The 22854-nt window shown below is 45.5% G+C and overlaps 1 protein-coding gene across 15 annotated transcripts in view; it reads right to left on the minus strand.

Annotated features, from left to right (window-relative positions):
• Nucleotides 1–435: 435 nt before the first annotated feature.
• Nucleotides 436–22854, minus strand: part of SYNGAP1 (synaptic Ras GTPase activating protein 1) — a 32683-nt gene continuing 10264 nt past the window's right edge. For 3 of the 15 annotated variants that reach the window (XM_074236555.1, XM_074236553.1, XM_074236546.1), the window contains 16 exons: nt 20318–20409; nt 19813–19934; nt 17676–17829; nt 17375–17473; nt 15160–15789; nt 14831–14975; nt 14455–14599; nt 12824–13060; nt 12446–12647; nt 11968–12146; nt 11230–11271; nt 9744–10839; nt 9309–9482; nt 6966–7177; nt 5959–6049; nt 436–1216 (listed from right to left, as the gene is read on the minus strand). In XM_074236555.1, the coding sequence (XP_074092656.1) occupies nt 1070–1216; nt 5959–6049; nt 6966–7177; nt 9309–9482; nt 9744–10839; nt 11230–11271; nt 11968–12146; nt 12446–12647; nt 12824–13060; nt 14455–14599; nt 14831–14975; nt 15160–15789; nt 17375–17473; nt 17676–17829; nt 19813–19934; nt 20318–20409 (3767 nt within the window). In that variant the 3' untranslated portion in view covers nt 436–1069. Of the gene's footprint in view, nt 1217–4436; nt 5055–5958; nt 6063–6965; nt 7178–9308; nt 9483–9743; nt 10840–11229; nt 11272–11967; nt 12147–12445; nt 12648–12823; nt 13061–14454; nt 14600–14830; nt 14976–15159; nt 15790–17374; nt 17474–17675; nt 17830–19342; nt 19428–19812; nt 19935–20317; nt 20410–20535; nt 21380–22854 lie in introns of those variants that run through there. The other 12 variants (XR_012478482.1, XM_074236543.1, XM_074236542.1 and 9 more) reach the window with 12 other exon arrangements.

Below are 22854 nucleotides of genomic sequence, written 5' to 3' on the forward strand. Positions count from 1 at the left end.
AACTGTGGAGCTGTCGGTAAGAGATTGGGGAAGGAAGGAGGGAGGAGGGGAAGAGGGAAGCCCAGCCCTGTCCCACCTCTCAGGGGGACAGAGACACTGAAGGGGGCCCTCTACGCCACCCCGCCCTCGGGGGAGAGAGACATGGCTTTTCCTAGATTAAGTTCCCCCCTCCCCCTGGGAGTAGAGATCAAGGGGAGGGAGAGAGAGCAGGAGGGAGGAAGCAGGAGAGAATTAGGGGAGGCAGATAAATTGGTGTCCCCATAAACACACACTACCCTCATAAACCCCAACCTCTCCCTGTTGCCTCAGTTCTCCCACCCACCCACCCACCCAACACACCAGGGGAGGCTGGGGCATAATAAGACCCCTCACCCCGCTCTGGGACCAGCCAAGAGCAGATCAGGTGTGGGAGGAAGGGGAGAAGACTCCCGTCCCCCCTGCCCAACCCCTCCTTCCCTGCCCCTAGTGGCCCCCCCTCCCCATCTAGGGTCAAGGTGGGAGGGAGTGAGTTTAAGAAGAGTGGTGGAAGGAGGAGGAGTTTGTGCGTGCTGAACCCCCCCCAGGCGCTCCTGAGAAATCAGAGGGGAGTAGGGCCCCCATTTGGGGACCCCTCCCCATAACAAGGGGGGCAGGGGAGGCCAAAAGGGGGGGACGGGAGAGTTAGATTGTCGGCTCTGGTTACAGCTAAAAAATCACCCTGAAGTTGAGAGTTTGGAGGTGTCACACCCCCCAAGATGGGAGTGAGAACTGTCCCCCGGTGCTCAGGGGAGTGGGAATGAGGCAGAAGATGGGGATAGCACCCCAGAGTGGAAGGGAGATGTATGAGCATCGAGGGCCGTCAAAGGAGGGCCCTGGGGAGACATACAAGAGGCATTGCCCCAGCAGAAAGGGAAGGAGAGTTTGAGGGTCCCCAGCCCCCTCCCCAGAAGAATGGTGGGTAGGGGTGGGAATCATTCCCACAGAGAAGTCAGTCCCTTGGTCCCTCGGCGACATCTGGTCTCTGCGGCAGGCGGTGGTTCAGGACAGGGGATGTAGTGATAGGGTCGAGATGTCAATGAGGCTGGGTTGACTAGTGGTCCGTGGTGTTTCGGAACTCGCCGTTCTCTGTGATCTGCAGCCGGGGCGGGGGTGGTGGGGGTGGGGGAGCCAGGCCATTCCAGGGGGGAGCCAGCGTCACACGCGGGTTTGCTGGACCCAGGGTGGGAAGCTGCCTCTCCTGCAAGACACCAAAGAGGAAGAGCGCGGACTTATTGAGACGCTTCAAGGGATCCTCCTTTCTGTCCCCACCAACCAACTTTCCCCAGCAATTATGTCTTCCACCCCAACCCCAAGCCTCACCCTCTGTTCCTCCCTCAGCCCTTCCCATATAGCTCATTTCTCACCTTTATCAAAGAAGTTGCATCCTCTGGGGGGGAGGGTAGAGAGGACAGAGGAAAGGTATTGCCCTTTCCTCCAGGCCCACATCCCCCTGTTCAAGTTGAGGGCATTTAAACCAGGGAGTCAAGAAACTAGACGGGAGGAATAAAAGACCCCCCTGCCTAATCTAGCCAGCTATATGACACAGAACAGTCTATAGAATACTAGATCCAGAGACTACACAAAACTGAATTCAAATCCCACCTCAGACACAACTGTATAACCCTGGGCATGTCATTTAATCGCTAGGGTCTGCCTCAGTGTCCTCATTTGTAAAATAGGAACAATAACCGCACCAACCTTTCAAGGTAGCTGTGAGAATTAAAGATGTTTGTAAAGTCTTTGTAAGCCTTAAAGTACTATATAAATGCTAGTTATTTTTTAATCCTACCTCCTCCACAACTAATCTAACCTCCATCTTCACCTGAATCCTCCCCATGTCTTTGCCTGAATACCCTCTGAACCATGTCAGAAATTTTCTGAATAGGGAACAGGGGCAGAATACAAAAAAAATCTCATTAATCTGTACTCCCACTGATTTAGAATTTGTGATACTATGACCAAATATTGGATTGAGGTTTACTTTTAACCATGAAGAAAGGGTGTGCTGAGCAAATTAATGGTAGAAATGTGATTGAAGGGGAGATATTTAACTTATTCAAAAGAAAAAACTTTTCTTTCCTGTGCATTCATTAAATCAGGTTTCCTAAGGGCCTCAATTAGGAAACACTGTTAACTTAGTTCTGTTTAGTGTATGTATTTTAAAATAATTACTCTATTTCTTTTAAATACTCTTATCACCTATTTTTAAGACCAGTCACCCCCCAATTATAATATATTCAAAATTAGGAAAGGTCATCTATGTGAAGAGAAAGTTTGAGACATGCATTCCTACAGGAAATAGTAACTTTCTCCCCCACCTCATCCTTACAAAAGAAATGACCTTGATTCTGTAGTTCCAGAAACCTGAAAAGGCCTCATTCTTTTTTTTAAGACCATCTTTCCTTCAGTTACTCTGCTTAGTCTTTTAAAAGAGGGAAAGAGGGGCAGTTAGGTGGCGTGATGGATAGAGCACCAGCCCTGGAGTCAGGAGTATCTGAGTTCAACTCCCCCCAGACACTTATTACCTAGCTATGTGGCCTTGGGCAAGCCACTTAACCCCATTGCCTTGCAAAAAAAACCTTAAAAAAAAAAAAAAGAGGGACAGAGAGAGGTTAGATATAGGAAACTCCAGGGTGAAGTGCCTCTCTTTAGCTCTCTAAAAGGTCAAGTTATTTGCCCAGGGTCAAAGGGTGTCAGAAGCAGAATTTGAACCCAGTTCTGGCTTTGAGCCAGAAAGCTCTCTACACTCTCACAGTTAAAGAGGGGGCACCCAACTCCTAGTCTTGCTCTTATCCTCCTACTTCTATTTATTTTGTTAAGAAAGAATGAAAGTACTAAAATTCTTCCTCTCTGGCTCCTCCTTTGACATAAAATGATTTCACTTTAATGACAAGAAAACAGAATCCTAGATAATCTAAACATTGGTCCAGACTTAAATCTCAAATTATTTCTAGTTGACTTGAAGAGTAAGACTCGAACTGTGAAGTTTATCTGACTACTCCCTGAAGAATCATAAAATTGAAGTGAGAGTATAATTTATCACTCCTTCTACCCAGATTATCAATTCTTCTTCTTCTACCCTAGAAACAAAGCTCACCTCTCACAAGGGCACCAATCCCTCATCCTAAACTGATTTGCCCTCTTTCTCAACCTGCTATGTGTCTAGCATATATTTTCTTGGAGAGCTGTCAGAAAAGAAGAGATAATAAAGTATTTTAGGAAATCCTGGGTGTGGGGATGGCAGAGAGGAAGGGAATTTCAAACCTCATCTTTCCTCTGGAGATACAGCTGGAAACAGCCTAGAGGCATGCCCCCGACACACTCCCATACACTCAAATGTGTAAAGAGATAAATTGGGTTATGATTTGATTATTCATTTTATAAATCACCACAAGTTTTCCTTAAGTAGTGAGGTCCTATTTTGCATTTGTTCATAATTTAGTAACTTCTTCAGAGAAAAGGTGAGCTGGCAGGTAAAGTTTAAAATAACAGTATAACAACTTCACTACCTAATGCAGATCAATAAGAAATTAAAATATAATTATCTTAATGAATATGAGGTCAGAACAGGACACATTCCCATTTATTTTCATAGAACCAAAGATTTAGAGCTGAAAAGAGATCTTAGAAGTTAAGATAACTAAGAAGTTCATTTACTTGAAATCCCTCATTTTATAGATGAGGAAGCTGAAATCCAGAGAGGAAAAAAAGTGACTTGCCCAAAATCACACAGGAAGTTAAGCAGCAGAGCTGGGATTTGAACTCAGGTCCTCTGACTCCAGATCAAGTACTCTTTTCACTGAGTGCAAGACCCATTTCTCTCTTATACAAAGTCCAGTTTATGGGGTGGCAGTAGGGCCACCAACCAGAAAAAGCAGTATGTGCTAAGGCAAAAGGAAAGAGGCTGGGGGTAAAGTACATGGTTTTATTCACCAAGTATCTCTAACTGGGAATAAATAAGATCCCTGAATTTCAGAGGGACATTTTCCCTGTCTACAAAGACAAGCCCAAGTCAGCACTCTAGTATCTCTAAGTAATTTCATCTCTAGACTTTTATCTGTTTGTACCACCCTTTCAAAGAAACTTCTAGTTATATTCTCCAGTCCATTTCCTCTAGTCTAACCCATTTCTTCTTCTCCAGTAAGAGAGTCTTAGTTTTACTTTACTCTCCCCAATTTAACTCTGATTTCTAACACTATACTTCTACTGAGGTATAAAGCTGTAAATCTCAGATGCCTTCCACCCCTCATAACAAAGGAAGGAAGGAGAAAAAAACAGAGGAAGGGGAAGGAGGGAAGGAAGAAGTGAGGAGAGTGAAAAGGGTTTGGGAAGAGACAAATAGAAAAGATAAAGAGAGAAAATGCCCCCCCCCACGACCACCACCACCACCATGACCACCACCACCACCACACACCTACCTGCTGCAATGGACATAGCTCTTATGACAAAAGACTCACTAACCCCATCAGCCCTAGTCCCTCTATCATTCTCCCCTCAAGTTCAGTATTTGCACTGGTGAAATGGGGGGTGACAGATGTCAAAGGAGTAGGTAGGAAAGGAAAGGGGATTAGGATAGGGGTTGAGGTAGTAAGGGAAGGGCTACCTTTGTATATATAAGGAGAGAACTACCTCTAAGCTGATTGGTAATGGGGGGAAGGGGAAGATTACTGAATAAGTCAAGCAAGTTTCTGAAAATTATATGTATTTCTGTGAACAATATTAGAGAATTATCTCTGAGGAAGTGTTTTAGAACATCGATTGGATATCTGGATATATCAATGAAGAATCTAAAGGACATCCTTTATGATATCTCAGGAGGGACGAGTATCACAGAGAAAAATTTCTGTGGATGTGAATGAATCTGAAGAGAAGACATCCTCTCTGTGCTATTGCATATGTTATCCTGAGTGAGAAGGGTCTCTATGGGAGTAGAGGGAAGTGGGCTTCACGACCAACCTGCTGTGGTCCGGAGTCACCTCCCCCTGTGTCCTCCGCCAGTAGCCAAAGCGGAACCAGGAGAATTACCTGATGAGGAGCTGCAGGGGGAGAGAGTGGGGTCATGGGGTCAGGGATTAGGAACCTGAAGTATTGGGCCTGGGGGGGGCAGTGAGATCAGGGGTCAGACTTAAGTTAAGTGGTTAGAAAGATGTAAAGTCAGGGAGAATAAGGTAGAGATGGAATAAGGTCAAAAGATCAAGATGAAGGTAGGGTCAGAGGGTGAAGGGGTAAAGTTGGGTCAACAAGGCATGGACCTGAATATCAGTTAAGAAGAAGGGAAAAGGTTTAAAAGGCCAGGGGAGGGATCTAGGAGGATAACAAAGTCAGTCAGTAATAAAATAAGCACCAAAGGGACAAAGGGTATATCAGTACACTCTCAGAGACTTTGAGAAAGAGGTATGATTATATTTAAGGACCACCTTAAATACAGCTAAAAGAGGATGTAGACACTGGGAGAGATCAGGTAGTCAGGGCAATCATGACTCATTGGCTAAAACAACAGAGGTTATGAGAGGAATTATTAATTCCACCAAGAACTCCTAACAGATTCTAGCATCCTTTGCTACATTACTTCTTATCAAAAGGAATTATAGCTTCTATAACCCTTTATCACAAAATAGCTCCTAGAAGGCAGAATTTCCATCTCTAATAGGGACAATAATATTAGGGATCTAAAAGGGTGTGGGATATAGAAGGAATAGGAAAGACAGGAATAGGAAAGGATCAGAGTGTTAACAGTGGAAAGATGTTACTGGGAGTGACTGGGGCACAGACAATGGAATGAGAATGGGGTCACTGGAGGATTCACTAAGAGTACTGGGCACAAATGAAAGTGGGATGACTAGGATTAGGATGGGTTCACTGGTGGCACTGGGAGCACAGAGGACAGTGGGATGGATGGGGATGGGACACGGAGAAGATAAATGACATTGTAATTTCCACCTGAGCGTCGAGCAGCCTCTTCTTGGGCTCAGGCAGCGGTTCAGCCATGGCGGGGTGGTCCCGGCGCAGCTCCTCCTCCACCAGCATCAGCCTGAAGGGACGGGCTTCAGTGGGGTTAATGGGGGGCAGGGTGCTCAGCTCCCACCCAGATAACACTAACCCTCCCTCCTCCCCCAGAAACATCTACTCCCCTTCAAGAACACTCAGAAACCATTTATATGCAACCCTTACTATTCCTCTCCAATAATTACAAAAATTATTTGCAAACATTCCATAACCATCTCCTGGCTGTTCCCTGTAAGTGGAAATAATCAGACTAGATGACTACTTATCTGGGATGTCATAATACTCATATCAAGCAGAGTAAATGACTTACTTTGTAACTCTTCATATGCTATAAAATGATGACTCTGATTGCCCCTTCTAGTAACCTCTTAACACTGCTGATTCATTACAATTTTCTCTAGTATCCTTTCTCTAGCCTTAGGGTTACTCTATACTCACCTAGGGAACTATAGAAATGTAATGACATTCTCCTCCCAGAAACCCCTTACACTACAGACAGCTTCGTTGCCCCTGCTCCAAACTTCCTGTCCAGAAGCATCTCTTCCCAACATCTCCATTATACTATGACACCCTATCCTGAGGACATTCTCTCTAATCCCTTCCACCCCAGCTTCTACTACTTCTCTTCTAGACTGATGAGGATTTCTAAAGATAGTTCTAGGGTTCATAGGGTTCTCTTTACTGAGACCATCTACTGGGGGGCAAGGTTCGTTTGCCTCAAGCCTAAGAATACTGTTGAGGATGAGAAGTCATTGTTTGAGGAAAGTTCATTTATGTTCAAAAAGAGAGGTAACTTTTTTCTGGGTGTGAGAGACATCTGTGATTGTGACATCTATGTCTTCTGAGATGCATGTGACTATTTGTCCTCAAAAGGGACCAAGCTTAATTCACTCTTTCAATGAAACTCCCTATGACCCCTCCCTTCCCAGGCCGCCCCTCACCTGCCAATGATGCTCTTGATCTGAGAGTCCTTCTCCACCTGCTGCTGCCTCAACCTCTTCTCACTCTGCTCCAGCCTTGCTTGATACTGCAGCAGAATCTTGCTAGTCTGTTCCTCCTGGGACAGCAACCTCCGTTCATACTCCTCCAGCTTCCGGTTGGACATGTGCAGCCGTTCCTTCAGCGAATGGATCTCCTCCTCGTACTCCTTCACCTGCCCGCCGGGCACACCACCCCGCACTGTGAGGGACAGCTCTGACCCTGACCCAATCATGGATTCCTTTCCCCTCCCACTAAACCATTTAAACATTGCCTCAACACATTTTGAAGAAAGTTCAAACTCACTATTTCAGTCCAGAAACTAACCACATAAAGATCTCATTTCTCTACCTGCCTGTTAAGTACACATATACCCCTCCTTTCTCCTTCAAGGGAAAGATCCCAACCCACCTAGATGTTTATATATCTAGGGAATGGAAAAAGAAACCCAGTAATGCCCACAGGTGTAAATATAGTAACAAACATATACACATACAGACACATATGTACACATCCTCAAAAAACAGAAATGTACCTTTACATATATCTGTAGTTTTAGAATCTTTCCATCTAATCTAAGCCCCTTTCCTAGGAAGTAGAGTCAAAGACTATTCACCCAATTTTTCCTAACTTGCCTCTCTCTGTGTGTCCTAGACTCAAAATACATGGAGGACAGGAAAGGGTAGGCCTATATAAGACTCTCTTGTCTAGGCTATCTCCCTCCCCTAAGAAGCCATTAATTAGGAATCCATTATTCCTCCATTCAAAGTGGTATGTAGAGTCTCAGGCTGGGAAATGAAAAATTCTCTATTTCAGTGAATACAAAATTCAAAGTTTGGGGAGAGCCCTGTCCATCTCCCAGCTTTCAGGTAGCTCATACATATTGAAACCCAGAATTTTCCCAACATTGAAAATCTTTCCTAAATGTTATCTCTCAAAGAGGCCCTTTTTTCATTCCCCTCTTCTCAATTCTCCTTAACATCTGGCTGAAATCTTTTAAGTTACAATTTTCCCCATTGACCTGTCTTTATTGGAAAGAGTTAGAATTACTTATTGTCCCCTTGGAGACTGCCAAACCTTCCCTGATTAACTCCTGTTCTGCTCTTGTCCTCCATTCTGCCTCAGCCCACAATCTTCCTTCCAGTTAATTTACTTTTCTATGAAGCCATCTCCACTCCTACCCCTATCCCCAGCTTCACTCTTCAGAGCCGCCTTCCTGATTAGTCCTATCCATCTTCAACAGAATCCTTGACACCCCTCAACCTTTTTTTTAAAAAAGCATTTCTCTCATTTTTCGTACATCCACTCCATTGTCCATAAGGAGCAGTAACAGAGTACAGAACAAGACAATTCAAATATATGTATATTTTGAGTGCTTAAAAAAAAATTGAGGGGTGGGGAAAATTTTCTTCCCTGGGCATAAATTTACTAAAGTTCTGAGCATGTGGTATTAAATCCAGGATTTAAAACTTTACTGTAGATAATCACATATGATTTTCAGGACAAAAAAAAACTGAGTTGACTACATACTTTTAATTGTTTACACAGATCATAGGTTAAAAGCTGAGAAAGACTCCAAAGGAGAAGTCTTAATATTCTAATTTTACAGATGAGGAAATTGAGGTTTGGGTAAAGTGACTGCTCTGGTGTCATAATAAAGGTTAGAATTTGAATCTGAATGAACCCTGGTCTACCTGACTTCAAGTCCAGTGCTTTCCCTTTTTTTTTCTTTTTTAGGTTTTTGTAAGGCAAATGAGGTTAAGTGGCTTGCCCAAGGCCACACAGCTAGGTAATTGTTAAGTGTCTGAGGTCAGATTTGAACTCAGGTACTCCTGACTCCAGGGCTCTATCCACTGTGCCACCTAGCCACCCCCAGTGCTTTCTCCACCACATTATCCTGCCTATATGTCCTTCCACATATCTCTTCCTTTCATCTTTGAACAATGCTCAAAGGGAGCTGGGTCCCTTATTAAATTGGTAAAACCCAATGTGTGTGGGCTAAGTTTTATCATCAGATAAGAAACTTCTCAAGAGTGAGAACTATATCTCTTTGGGCTGGGCATGCCCTGAAAGCAAAATAGTTCAATCATTATTTAACTCCTGAAATACGCAGCTCAGGACTCTATCTCCAGAGCTTATAAATGCCCCTGTCCAACCTAAAAGTGATGACAGGTCTCTGATGTGTATAATGGGTTCTGGGAAGACAGCTACAGCCAAGAGAGTAGATAACAAGAAATCCTAAAGGAAACTCAAGGAAGGGTCCACAGAGATAAGAGAGGAGATCTGAGATGGGAGAGGAGGCGTACCCTATCCAGCCGGCTTTCATCCATAGACTTGGAGTACTCCTTCAGCTTGTACTCTTCTCGCTCAATGTGTGCACTCTCAATGTCAGCTGACAGGTGAGGCATGTTAGAGACCCAAGCAACTGTCCGTTCGGAGGCTGGCATCGTGGGGTTCAGTGTGGATGGTGTCTGAGAGTGCTGAAGTGTGTGACAGGGAGTAAAACAAGGGGGAAGAATAATGGAAGAAACAATGAAGAAACAAGAATATACATAGCAAAAGATGACAGCTAGTTGGAGGTAAGATAATTAGATATGTAATTTCAAGCATAACCCCAAACGCTCCAAATCATCTACCCCTTTTCAAATCTAAACTCTCAGCTCCCAACCCCTGGTCTTAGTTCCTTCCTGCCCTCTTTCTCCCTCCCACCCCCAATTTGAATCACCTTTTTGTCCCCTCACCTGTTTAGTGATGGAGGGCTTAAGCCCTCCACCCCCTCCTCCACCGCTGCTGCCCCCACTGCCCCCTCCTCCTCCTCCCTCCTTGCTGAGGCTCTGTTGTCGAGGACGGGCAGGGCCATAACTGGGTTCTGGTGACTGCAATAAATTTCCACTAGATGGTCTGGGCTTCTGGGCAGCACTGACTGTCAACTGCTGAGATTTGCCCCTCTGCAGTGGGGGTTGCTGTCCCCCTCCTCCTCCTCCTCCTCCTCCTCCTCCTCCTCCAGAACCCCCACCTCCAGGACCTGGAGGGGCTGGCCTCTGAGGGCCTATAGTGATCTGGGGTGGAGACAGCATGTGCTGGAGGTTGTCCTGGAGTGAAAGCTGCCGTCGAGTGAAATCAGTGCCTGAAGGACCAAACTCATCACTGTAGCTGTGGCTATGCAGGATGGAGGCAGCAGGTGGCTTGGGAGCTCCAGAAGACAGATCCTCACTCTTGCTGTAGCCATGGAAAGGAGCAAAGGTGTCCCCAGGGGGCTCCCCACCTCGGTGGTGGTGCTGGTGATGATGATGGTGGTGGTGATGAGAAGAGGGTGGACCATGGCCACCCCCTCCACCATGGCCCCCTGGAGGGCCAGGACCATCAGCTGCCATGTGGAAGAGTGGGTTCTGGAAGGACAGTGGAATGCGCAACTGCTGAGCAGGGACACCATCAGTGGTGACACCCATCTGGCTCAGTCGAAGGCCAGCAGCTGTAATAGAGGAGCCACTGCCCTGTGAGAGGCGCCCAGCAGGTGCAGGCCGAAGCCCAAGGGCAGCAGTGAGGGAAGCCTGGCTGGAATGCAGAAGGTCTCCAACAGCAGCCAAGTTGGAAACACTGCTACTATTGAGACGACCACCTGGTCCATCACCCTGTAGGTCCAGCATTGATACACTTTTGTTGACACTTAGCATCTTCTGTTCTGGCTCAGTGATATCTGAGCTACTTGTGCAGTAGGCTGGGGATGAGCGGGCCAAGGGTGGACGGCTCACAAAAAACAGGTCCTTACCCCCTCCAGGAGGTGGTGGTGGGGGTTTCTCCTTGGTTGGGGAGGGGAGTCGGGCCATGTCCATAGAGCTGTAAGAAGAAAGGAAGAGGAGCAGGGGAAAGATTAAGGCAGATGGTGAGTCCAAGGATATCAGAGGGACACAGCCCAACATGACCCAATCAAGGATACTCATGGGGAGAGAAGGGAAAACCTAGGGAAATGAAGTGGGGTTAGGGGAGGGGACACTGGGGAAAGGAGGTGGAGGAACTAGAGGAAGGGATACTAGAAGTGAAGAAGTGGGGAAGTTTAGGGACAATAGGGACCAAGGGGAGGGGACAGTGGGAAGTGGAAGAGAATAGGGAAAAACTGAGTAAGAGGAGGAGCTGAAGGGTAGATATGGAGGAGATGAGGGGGTTTCAGAAGGAAGGAAAGGAAAGAGGAAAGGAGAAGAGGGACAGGGGGAGGGGAGAGCCCCTCACCTGTTGAGGCCTCGAACCATGAAGGACTGAAGGTCGATGGAGCTGGAGAGAGATGGATAGAGGAATAGACATAGATGGAGAGAGGGAGAGAGGAATGAGCACAAATGCACAAAAGGAGAAAAAGGGATGAAGGGATGGGCATGTATGCACAGAAGGAAAGTGATGGGTAGAAGGACAAGCACGGATGGACAAAGGGAAAGATAATCAGAAATAGACTACTTACTCCTCCCTCCATTTGGAGTTGATTCCCACCCCTACCCCAGAAGTCGAGAGTAAGATTCATAGTGTCTCACTTCTTTATCTTTGTCACTAAGGATTTCTACCTATGAAGCTCTCCTTATCTCTTTCTCTACCACACAAAGTGGCTCTACCAAGCATAGGAATCTGGAATCCAGGGAAAGGATTTCCTCTTTCCTGGTTGAGCATATACATCAGGAATAGTACTCCACAATTCTTCAAATTTTTTTTAGGTTTTTTTTGCAAGGCAAATGGGGTTAAGTGGTTTGCCCAAGGCCACAGAGCTAGGTAATTATTAAATATCTGAGACTGGATTTGAACCCAGGTACTCCTGACTCCAGGGCCAGTGCTTTATCCACTACGCCACCTAGCTGCCCCTCTTCGTAATTTTTAATCATAGTTTGTAGTATTTCGGGAAGGAGCTTGGGTAGAAGGAAAGAGACCCTGATGGAAGGATCCCGAGAGGGTAGTATGTGAACAAAAGAGGACTAAGGTTCTCACCTATTGAGGTCCCTCATCATGTAGCCCTGTAGCTCAGCAGATGGCCCACGAAGTACCATAGGCTTGGCCTGTAATCGCTCCCCTTGACGACTAGGCTGCCTTTGGATATGAGGATTCCTCAGTGCTAAACTTATATCATTCAAAAGGCGTGGCAGTGGGCCCAGCTTCAGGAGTGCTTCCTAAAGGGGATAATGGGGAGAAGTTAACAAGCTTTAAGATGGGAAGAAGTTAATAAACTTTAAAAGGGTCTCCAGGGTTGGGAAGGAGTTATCTATGACTTTCATGAGCTTTGGCAGTACTTTACAGATCCAGACAACTTTACAGATCCAGACATAGTGACTGAAGGTGGACAGTAAGAATGGTATTTAGAAGAAATTTGTCTCTAAAGAACAGGTAGTATCTGGAGTTAAAGGGATATTGAAGGTAGCAAATGTCTCTGAAAAGAACCTTGGGTGGGGGTGGGGGGGAGGCCTCTCACCTTGCTCAGCTGTGGCAACACTTCCCAGAGCAAGGCATGCAGTGTAGAAAGCTCACGACCCAGATCAATGTATCCCTCAAAACTGCTGCTATTGGTGAGTGTGTCCAGGTTGGAAATCTCATATAGGAACTGTTGCATGGATCCCCACTCTAACTCCAGGAATTCATTCATAAATGCCAGATATTCTTCCTTTGAGCCAAACCTGGCCAGAAAGTCAAGAGTTGGAGGTTTACATACACACATTCACACATTCCTATGTTCTGTGTCTCAGGGATTTTGTGGGGGCAGAATCTTCTAGGATATGGGTTTCCCCAATGGTTCCCTGATAGATCATGGTTTCTTTTTCCCTTCATACCCTCCCCATGGAGTGTCCCTCACTTGGTAAAGTTGGCCAGGTTTTGTATGACCTTGGCAATAAGGGTAAGGGTACGCGATGTCTGCTCATCAGGGTACTCCTGCATAAGGCCAAAGAGGCTGGGGGACATGACAGCTGGACACAGGAAGCGTAGAAAAAGTGAAGCGCTGATCAGCCTGTCAGCAATATCCTCTCGGCCCCGCTCCGCACATCGAAGTCGCCATGATGCAAAGACTTCCTTCAGTTCCCTCGGGAACACACTGGGGTAGGGGAGGGAAGACAGAGAGAGAAAGAGAGAGAGAGACCGGGACTGAGTCCCAGAGACCCCTCAGGTCCCAAGGAACATGCTGAGGGGGGAAGACAGAGTTAAGGGGAAAGACAGGAGGAGAGACAGGGAGGGAAGGAAGAAAGAGATACAGGGTACAGAAGAAAAAGAGATGAAGAAGAATGGAAGAAGTAAGAAATGGAAGTGAGAGGTATAGAGAGGTAGAGTAGGGGAGAAAGACAGAAGAGTATGTGAGATAAAGCTATGGGAAAAAATGGGGAGGACAGAAACACAGACAATGGGGGGGGAGACAAGGATGGAATAGAGATGGGGAGTCACTTAATAAAATACAAGGCACTTAGACACCCAACTCTTTTGGTTGACAAGAAAATAGGGACAAGTAGTTTCAAAGCTTAATCTATGAAACCCTGAAACAAGCCAAGGCTCATTCCTTCCCCCCACCTTCCTGTACTCAAACTCAGCAATTCTAAAACCATACTCCTCATCTCTTTTTAAACCCAAACTAGCTGCTTCTTTTCTTGATGTCCCAATTTCTGTTAATGGCACAACCATTCTCCCAATCCTAAACCCATAAATCTTTTATTTCCACCTATTTGGTGATAAGCAGTCACCAAATCGCAATTTCATAATCTATCTTGCACCTGTTCTTTCTTTCCTATAAACATTGACACCTCCTTAATTCTGGTCCTCTTTGTCTTGTGGATAGATTTTACAATAGCCTCTTAGTTGGCTCTTACCACTTTTTTGTCTCCCCATTCCACCTATGTACCAAAGACAGAGTAATTTTATTAATGCAGTGCTTTGGTCAAAATTCATCAATATATCTCCCCCTTTACCTACTGAATGAAGTTCAAATTATTCTCCCAATAGTCAAGGCATTTCACATTCTGGTTCCAGTTAAAGCTTTCCTATCCCATCTCTCAGAACTCCTATGTGCTCCCTAACACTCCAGTCCAACAAGTTTAATTGCTGTTCCCCAGATATATATCTCTTTACCTTTAATACTGCCATTCTCTCTTATTGGAGTAACCACCTATCAACAAACCTCCATCTATGGAAATCCTATAGATTTTTCAAAACCCAGGTCAACTTCTACTTCCTTCATGAAACTTTTCTTGAGCACCCTATCAAAGGAGTGGACTCTGAACTCCTAGAAAATTTTCTTTGTGCCATACACATAAGGAATTTTGCTGCTACTTTATTTCATAAAGTTTTCTATGAATTTGGATATTCTTTTGCTGAGTTCTTGGGTTGAGGGAGAAGGGGACAAGTACTATTTCATACATAATTTTGCTTCCATCACTTGCTCAATATGTATCAAATGAATTTTCCTCCCTCTCCCACCCACACCAGTGTCCCAAATCTCACCAGTGGGAGTTGACCACTTTGCAGAGGGCCAACTCACAGCACATCCGAAGGTTGGCCTGATGCTCAGCCAGACTAGATGCTGTGCACTTAATGGGGTCAACCTCACAGTTCTCCTCAGACTCATACAAAGCACGGATGAACTCCCCTGTGAGACACACCAAGTAGGAAAGGTCACAATCTCCAAGGTGAGAATAGAGAAAATTGTCAAGGTCAGGTGGGTCAAGTGGGTCAGGGGCTAGGCTCCTAGAGGATCTAAGCTAGGAAAGAGTATAAATGAGAGGCTATAGTGGGGAATTAGGGCTGAGAGAGAGAAGATTTAGGGTCTGGGACTCAGTAGGGATGTTGTGGGCTGGGGTTTTGGAGCTAAGCACCATACCAATGGCATCCTTGAGGTATTTCTGCCCAATCAGTCTCAGATACTCTTCTATGGCTTTAGTAGCGAGTGTGTTCTCGCGGAATATGAGGTGCTCTCGCTCCAAGAACCGGTCCACCTCTGTCATGGCCATGTCAGAAAGAAAATCCTGAGTACCAAAGAAGTTCAAGGGTCAGTGTGAAGAAATGATACAATCTCTGACCCCTTACCCTAGCTCTGCAAAATGGTATTTGTGAAGGCAAAAGCCTCCTTCACCCCTTGGTACTGGCCTTCTCATTCCCAGATGTCCTTAGAATTTCTCACCTCCCCTTCCACGTGGGTTCAACTCTTACCTTGGCCTTGCCTGTACTCTGCAGAATGTGCACAAGGGCACAGGCCACCTCTTCTTTGCCTTTAACACCCAGTGCAGGTTCTAGTACAGCACATAGCATTCGATAGTGATTGGTGACATACTCAGCAAATTCCTTGTACAGCTCCATGGGTAGGATGCTCATTGTCTGATAACGTGCTTTCAGTCGAACAGCAGGGCAGCCTCCTTTGCCCTTGCCCCCTGAGCCACCTCCAGAACCCCCTCCCCCTCCAGAGCCACCGCCAGCACCCCCAGAGCCACCACTGCCTGCTGGCTGACTGACAGGAAACCACTGCTCAGTGAAATGTCGACCAGCCAAGCTGGCCACTGGCACAGACACCAGGCCCACATAGCCTGCTTTGTCTTTCTTGCGCTTTTTGTCCGAGTCACGGTAGAGGTGCAGCCGAAGTGAGCGCACAGCTGGCAGATTGTTGAACTCAAAGTGTTCACCCCAGAAGACTGTATCACCAGCAGCTGCCCGAGGCTTGGAGGTGGTTCGAGCATAGAGCATGTCATCCAGGCACAGTTCGCAATAATACCGCTTCTTGGGGGGCAATTCCCGGGCCTCTATGATCCACAGCTTCAAAACATTGTCCACACGCCGGCTGTTGTCCTGGAATGATGGCAGAGATATATGAGACAAAAGAAAAGGGAATAAGAGATACCAAGAGAGGAGGGTCAAGGGAGTAAGATGAAGTTAGCAAAACAGATCACAAAACTAGGAACAGTTAATATGCTAAATGACAGAATAAGAATTTAGAAAGGTTGGGACAGACTCTATGGGTCTAACTAAAAAGAGAATTTAATGAGGGAGAATTTAAAGTTCTACATTTAGATTTTTTTTGGTTTTTTTTAAGGGTTTTTTTTAGTTTTTTGCAAGGCAAATGGGGTTAAGTGGCTTGCCCAAGGCCACACAGCTAGGTAATTATTAAGTGTCTGAGACCGGATTTGAACCCAGGTACTCCTGACTCCAAGGCCGGTGCTTTATCCACTATGCCACCTAGCTGCCCCCATTTAGATTTTTTTTTTAAATGAATTCTCTAAGTACAAGATAGGGTATATCTAATTTGGCAGCAATTCAGGTTAAAAACAAAACCAAAAAAAAAACCTAAAGTTTTAGTTAATTTTATTTCAGTAAGAGTTATGATTATGACACAAGTACTAAAGAAACTAATATAATGTTAATCAAGTTTTCAGATTAAATGAAGCACTGATCAGAACACTCTTAGAACACTTGATCAGGCTGGGTATATCACCCAGACTAATCTAGATTGACTTTAGCTTCCAGAGAAGGGTAGTGAAAAAAATAATGTCCTATTATAAAATAGTAGAGGAACTCAGGATATCTAACCTGGAGAAAAAAAGACTTAAAACATAAACATTAAATTTTTGAGCTGGAAGGAACCTTAGAGCTCATTTACAGATGAACAAACTGTGAGGCCCAAAGAAATGAACTGTCTCGTCCAAGGTCACAATTCTAGGTAGCAAAAGGCTTCGGCTCCTAAACTATAGACTAGAGTTCTTCTGAATACATTGTACAGCATACTGTCTTCAAATATTTGAAAGGAGTAGAATTATTCTGCTTGTGTTCAACAAGAAGAATAGGATCAAAGTATGAAAGTTACAGGGACACTCTTTTTATTCAACATAAGAATTGTAAGGATTTTAAAAAATAATTATAGCAGCCTTATAATAAATGTTAATGCCAAAAGTAGTGAACTACCCACTACTATAGTTTTCAAATGGAAGCTAGATGACCCACCTGATGTGGTGCTGTGCAAAGACCACTGGCTCTGAAGTCAGGGGAATTGGGTTCAAGCTCTAAATGTTACTTAACCTCTTAGGGCCTCAGTTATCTCATCTGTAAAATAAGGGGTTTGGGCTAAATAGTTTCTAAGATATCTTTCAGTTTTATATCTATGGACTCTATATGATCCTACTTTTGTTGCAGAACCAATTTCTGTATTAGGAGGGAAGTTAAACTACAAGAACTCTGAGGATTAACAGTCCATTGAGCAAAGAATATGGGACTGATGGGGGTGGGGGGTGTGAGCTGATAAGGTGGGAAGGATGAGAAAGAAAAAGAGAAATGGAGAATCCAGAGAAAATGATAGATTGTCTTTCATCCTTCCTGATTTCTCCTCTTCTCCTATATCTATTTCTCCCTCTAATCCTCTTTCTAATTTTCTTCTTAATACCTTGTTGGGTTTTACTGCCCTCTGTAGATTCTCGATCCATTTGTCCCTTTCAGCTGCAGAGCGACAGGCAAAACACTTAGTCCCTGATGATGTTGTCACCTGGAAGAGCATACAGTATAGACAGATGAGATCTCACAGTAAAGAGAAGCAATAAAGTTGGAGAACTCCTCCCCTAACCCCCTGCTCTTCTCCTCCCTTAACATTCTTCAGCTTCCCACTATTTTCTTTCCCTGATTCCCTCTAATGTAACCCCTATCCCTTCTCCTTTGGTTCCCCTCCAAGCCCATCTTCTGGCCACCACCTCAAAGCAGAACTCTTGGCCCAGGATAGAGCTGTGCACAGGCTTGATGATAGAATCTTCATCCAGGTTGAGCTCCAAGGCCTCAGCTGCACTGCTAGGACTCAGCAAGGACTCATGGGAGTGGGACTCCTTAAAGCTTTGCATCAACCGGGCCCTGGATAGGCAGTGGGAAGGGGTACAAAATTGAAACATACATGGATTTTTTTTTCAACTAACTCTCTTCCCTTGGAGTTGAGGGCATGAGAGCTTTTCCATCTGTCTGTTTATGCTATCCCCATTTCTTACATAGAGATACAGATACACACAGAGAGGAACACAAAGACTGGTCTCAATTTCATCCAGTCCTTGGGAGATGAGGGGGTAGAGGTAAATTTCAGGGTGGAGAAAAGTGAGAATTCTTGAGATGCTATAAAGATCCCTACATACTGAACAGTATGGCTAGAGTCAGGAGTACCTGAGTTCAAATCCAGTCTCAGATACTTACTAATTACCTAGCTGTGTGGCCTTGGGCAAGCCACTTAACCCCATGGCCTTGCAAAAACAAACAAAAAAAAAAAGATCCCTACATATTGACAGGCTTTGAAATTTTTTTGAAGGGTGTCCAAAAACATATCATTATATACATACTACCTTAAGTACATAGTTGGGACCCTGGGAGAAAAGAGAACAGGATAAAATATGATTTAAGAGAAAAGGGGATGAAGATGGTCCAGAAAAATATTGAGAGACTTACCTCAGAGACAAATTCTCAATTTAGGCAGAGAAACTGAGGGAAAGGGTGCTAGGAAGATAGAGGAAATAGGGGGTGAAAAAATAATTTGGAGAAGAAACAGAGGAGAGAAAGGAGTATGGGAAGAAAGGATGAAAGAGGAAAGATGGGCAGATAAAAGGGAATAGAAAGAAGGAAAATGGGGAGACAGGTAAAAATGAGGAATGAGAAGAAAGATGAATTTTAAAAGAGGAGGCATAGAAGAAAGATGGAATGTTGAGAGAAGACAGGAAATGGGAGAGAAAAAGAGAAATGGAGAGATGGGGCAGATTCCTGTCCTATATTCCCCAGGAGAATGTGAAATAATAAAAAAGCCTCAAAATACTAGAGCATGGGGGACTACTGATGGAAGGGGAAGGAGTGGAGAGTCTTAGAGAAGAGGGAGGGGGGGAACTTGGGTGTGGGAGCCTCCTAGAGACTATTTATAGCAGCCCCGTCATCTCGGGCTCTGGCTGCCGTCAGCACCACGCTCCCCCGGCCCCCCGCCCCCGCGGCCAGGAATACCATGCCCTCACCCCCCCCCCCCACTGGCCCTAAATCCAGCTTTTTCAATCAGAAAGAGAAGGGGGGAGGGGAGTAATGATTCACTTTATCCCAATCTTTCTACCTGCCCAACCCTGAGGGTAGCTAGACATGGGGGAAGGGTAGGATAGGACTCTGCCCCCCCCCCCCAACAAAAGGAAGCAAGGTGGGATGAAATTCTCCAAGGATTGGAGACAGATAGTGGTAGATTATCCCCTCCACCCCCCCCACTTTATCAAAGGTAGACCTGTCCATCTAGATAGTTCTCCCTACATTCAGCTCCTTCCTTGTTAATTTGTATTTCTCACCTCATCTCAGTCTTATCCCCCCCCCCCAAATTTAGCCTATAAAATTATATTCACTGGCCTCACCCTACCCTGTGAATTTTCCAGTCCAACTTCTTCTCCGTGATGTGATCATTCCCTACTAACTCTGGTCTCTCTTCCTCCTATTTTATCCACCTGTATAAATACCAGCAGTCCAGTCCATCTCATTCACTCCCCATTTCATATCTTCACTTCTATCAGCCTATATATTCTATTTAGCCTTACCTCAGTCCTTCTGAAATGAATATATACAACATAAATTTACCACCATCTTTCCATCTGCTAATAATGCAAATTAATTACCCCATCATCACCCAGATTACTGTCTACCTATGTAACCCAGCACCCCACTTTTGTTAAGTATACCTTATGGAGTATTTCCTCCATTCCATTTGACCCATAGTAATCTTTCCCCATAACTGCAATCCTGTCCCCCCCCCCCAATAATCTCAACCTTCGCCTCCATAATCTACCCCCCCATAATATTATGTTCCTCTAGCTTGAACCCTAGCCACTGTACCGGTCATGGTCAGCGCTGCGGAATCGAGGCAGGATCTGTCGGAAGCTGCTAGTCCGGTCAAGTTTGGGCTGCGACTTTGTGCGTTTGATGGAGCTTTTCAGCCTCCGGCTCAGGAAGCCTTGCTGGGGGTGGGGTGGGGATGCAGAGATTGGGATTGAAAGGGGAGGGGAGAGAAAAGCAAGGTCAGCAGTGCCCACCCACCTCTACAACCCAGGAGATAGCTTGGAAAAGAATGGTTAGGAGGCAAGGAAAATCTTAAAGGGAAAAGAACATCATGCTGGCTCACAGTTCCTATACACACATACCAGCCAAGAAAAGACAGGAAGGCTGGTCAAAGAAGCACAGGACAGAGCTGAAAAGAAGGGACGTGGAGGAGGTGGGGACATAAGACAGACAGACAGACACATACTCCTCCCTACCCCCTTTCCCAGAAACCAGCTGAGACTGAGGGGGAGGGAGAACCTAGCTGGGACCACATCTGGCAGGGGTGCAGTCATTCACTCACCGAGGGCCGGAAAGGGGCCGCGGGGGCGGCCTCCATGCTGTATTGCTTCCCTCCAGGGACACTCTTCCTCCTGGAGCGGCCCAGGTGGTATTCTGAAGGGGAGGTAGGAGGAGGGGGGGGTGGGGGAGGAGATAGGAAGGGGGGAGAAATGTCATCCCAAGTCTGTACCCTTACCCCTAAATTTTCTTTCCCCCTCCCTCCACCCCAGCCTCACCTACCCCCCGGAAAGCAGCAGGAACAGCAGCGGTGATGGCAGCGAGAAGGTGGGGGTAAGGAGCTAGAGCCGGAGCCCCCAGACAAAGATGGGGTGGGAGGCCCTATGCCCATCATTTTGGCTGGCAGTTAGTAGGGGGGCATAGCTAGTGGGGTCAGAGAGACCCTAGGTCATTAACTATAGCTACTGATTAGGGAGGCTGTCTCTCTGGTACCCTCCCTCCTACTCCTTCAGGGGACATAGCTGGAGAGGAGGTTGGTCAAATGTCAACTCCCCTAGGCAGCTTGTTCCCCTCCAGCTGGGCACATCATCAACCCGCTCCTCCTTCCTGGGGGCCTTGCTTGTTCAGAGTGCCAGTGCTGCTCCCCATTTCCCCCCTCCTTGGCCTAGGAAGGGGTGGGGGGAGCTGCTCGTGGGATAGTGGGGACCTGGGGTATGTGGGCTAGAAGTATAGAGATGGAAGAATCCTAAGAAAAAGGAGAAATGCCAGGGAATAGAATGGGTAGTGGGTAGAAGAGATTGATTCCACCTCTATTGCAGTAGCCAGGACTCTGGAGGGGAGTGGGGAAAAAAAAAAAAGATGGACAAAGAAAAGGAAAGGGGAAAATAAACTGAGGTTGGGGGGGGGGGGATATTTGGGCTCCCAAGTAGGGGGAAGGGAAGAGGAGGTAGGTTGAATGCCGATAAGGTTCTGACCCTCAGGAGGTTATTGAAGGATAGTTTGGGGGGGGATGGATATAGAAGCTAACGAATCCCAGGGAATTTGGAGGGGCTGGGGTCGGGTTGAGGGAATGCCGAGGGGTTTAAAGGGGTATGCTAAAGCTCCGGCTCCAGCTCCAGAATGGCTGCCCAGGCCCGGGCTCCCCCCACCCAGCCCCACAGTCACCACTGCAGCCAATGGGGGGGCAGGTGCTGCATCAGGGGCGGGGCCACCATCACCACGGCAACAAGAAGCTACAGGCTGGAAGGAGGGGGGGGAGGCAGGAAGAGCGATTTGTTAACTCTGTGTATTCCAGAACAGGGAGAGGGGAGAAGAGAAGGCTATTTCTGTTTTTTACAAAGATCTGCCTTTATGGTTGAGAACTGGCCCAGACTGGGATATATATAGCTTCCATGCACCTCTAAAATAACAGTGCAAGAGGCCCAAATTGACATATTAACACCATGACAGGGAAACATACACTTGGTTCTTTGGGAACATATGTATATATCAGGGGGACACAGCTATACAGGCACATGTGTGGGGAAAACATGGAAAATATGTGAGATTATGTTTATCAGACCTGCAGAGAGCCTTGAGCACTGGAATATGGTAATACATGCTTAGGTGACCATACACAACATGGAAATACATGCTTAAGACTCAGACACCCACATGCAAAGTGCTAATGTGGGAAGGTGTACTTAATTGTGTGACTGCTATAAGGTGGGGGAATACATACTTAGCTCTTTAGCTACAAATGTGAATACGTTATGGGAAGACATATTTAACCTCATGCAAATACATAGTATCTGACATACAGATTCACTGTAACCTCCAACACAGGTCCCCACAAACAGCACACATCCTCCACTTACACTGCTGACACTCCATTGGACCTATTTGTTTCTTCTTATCCCTTAATTCATATTTATTAATTGTCAAAAACAATTAGCAAATTCATTAGTCTTCTGTTTATACTTTGCTTAAAACTTCTTGAAAAAAAACTTAACCGTGCTAAGTTGACTAAAGGTCTGCTAACTAATACTCTAAGAACAAATCGCATTGCACAAATGTTAAGGCTCATCTAGGTCATTAGTATTCTAAAACCATCTCGGTCAATACTTTTGTCCAAAATGTTTCTAATCAAAACAAACTTTAAATAAATATGTAGGTTTTGGAAATTAGGGATAATCAGAAAAATTCATTAATTTGCTAATATTTCACTAGGCATTAAGTAATACATCCTCATAAAAGACAAGCAGAAACACAAATCTGTGAACTTAAAACACAGGTCACAGCTATACAGAGAGGACACATGTGGTTATAAACAGGTAGCTAGAAAAAGCCACAAGAAGGCATGGGGAAGTGACAGTGAATTGACCCAATAGATAGAGCACTGGCCCTGGAGTCAAGAGGGCTGAGTTCAAATCCAGCCTCAGACACTTAATAGTTACCTAGCTGTGTGACCTTGGGCAAGTCACTTAACTCTATTATCTTGCAAAAACGAAAAAATAAAAAATAAAGAAAATTAAAAAAAAAGACATGAGGAAGATGGGACAGAAACACAGAGTTAACACAGATGCCAAGTGAAAAACTCAATATAGGTGCAGAACTAACCTT

Source organism: Macrotis lagotis, chromosome 5, assembly GCF_037893015.1.
Source record: "Macrotis lagotis isolate mMagLag1 chromosome 5, bilby.v1.9.chrom.fasta, whole genome shotgun sequence".
NCBI lineage: Eukaryota > Metazoa > Chordata > Mammalia > Peramelemorphia > Peramelidae > Macrotis > Macrotis lagotis.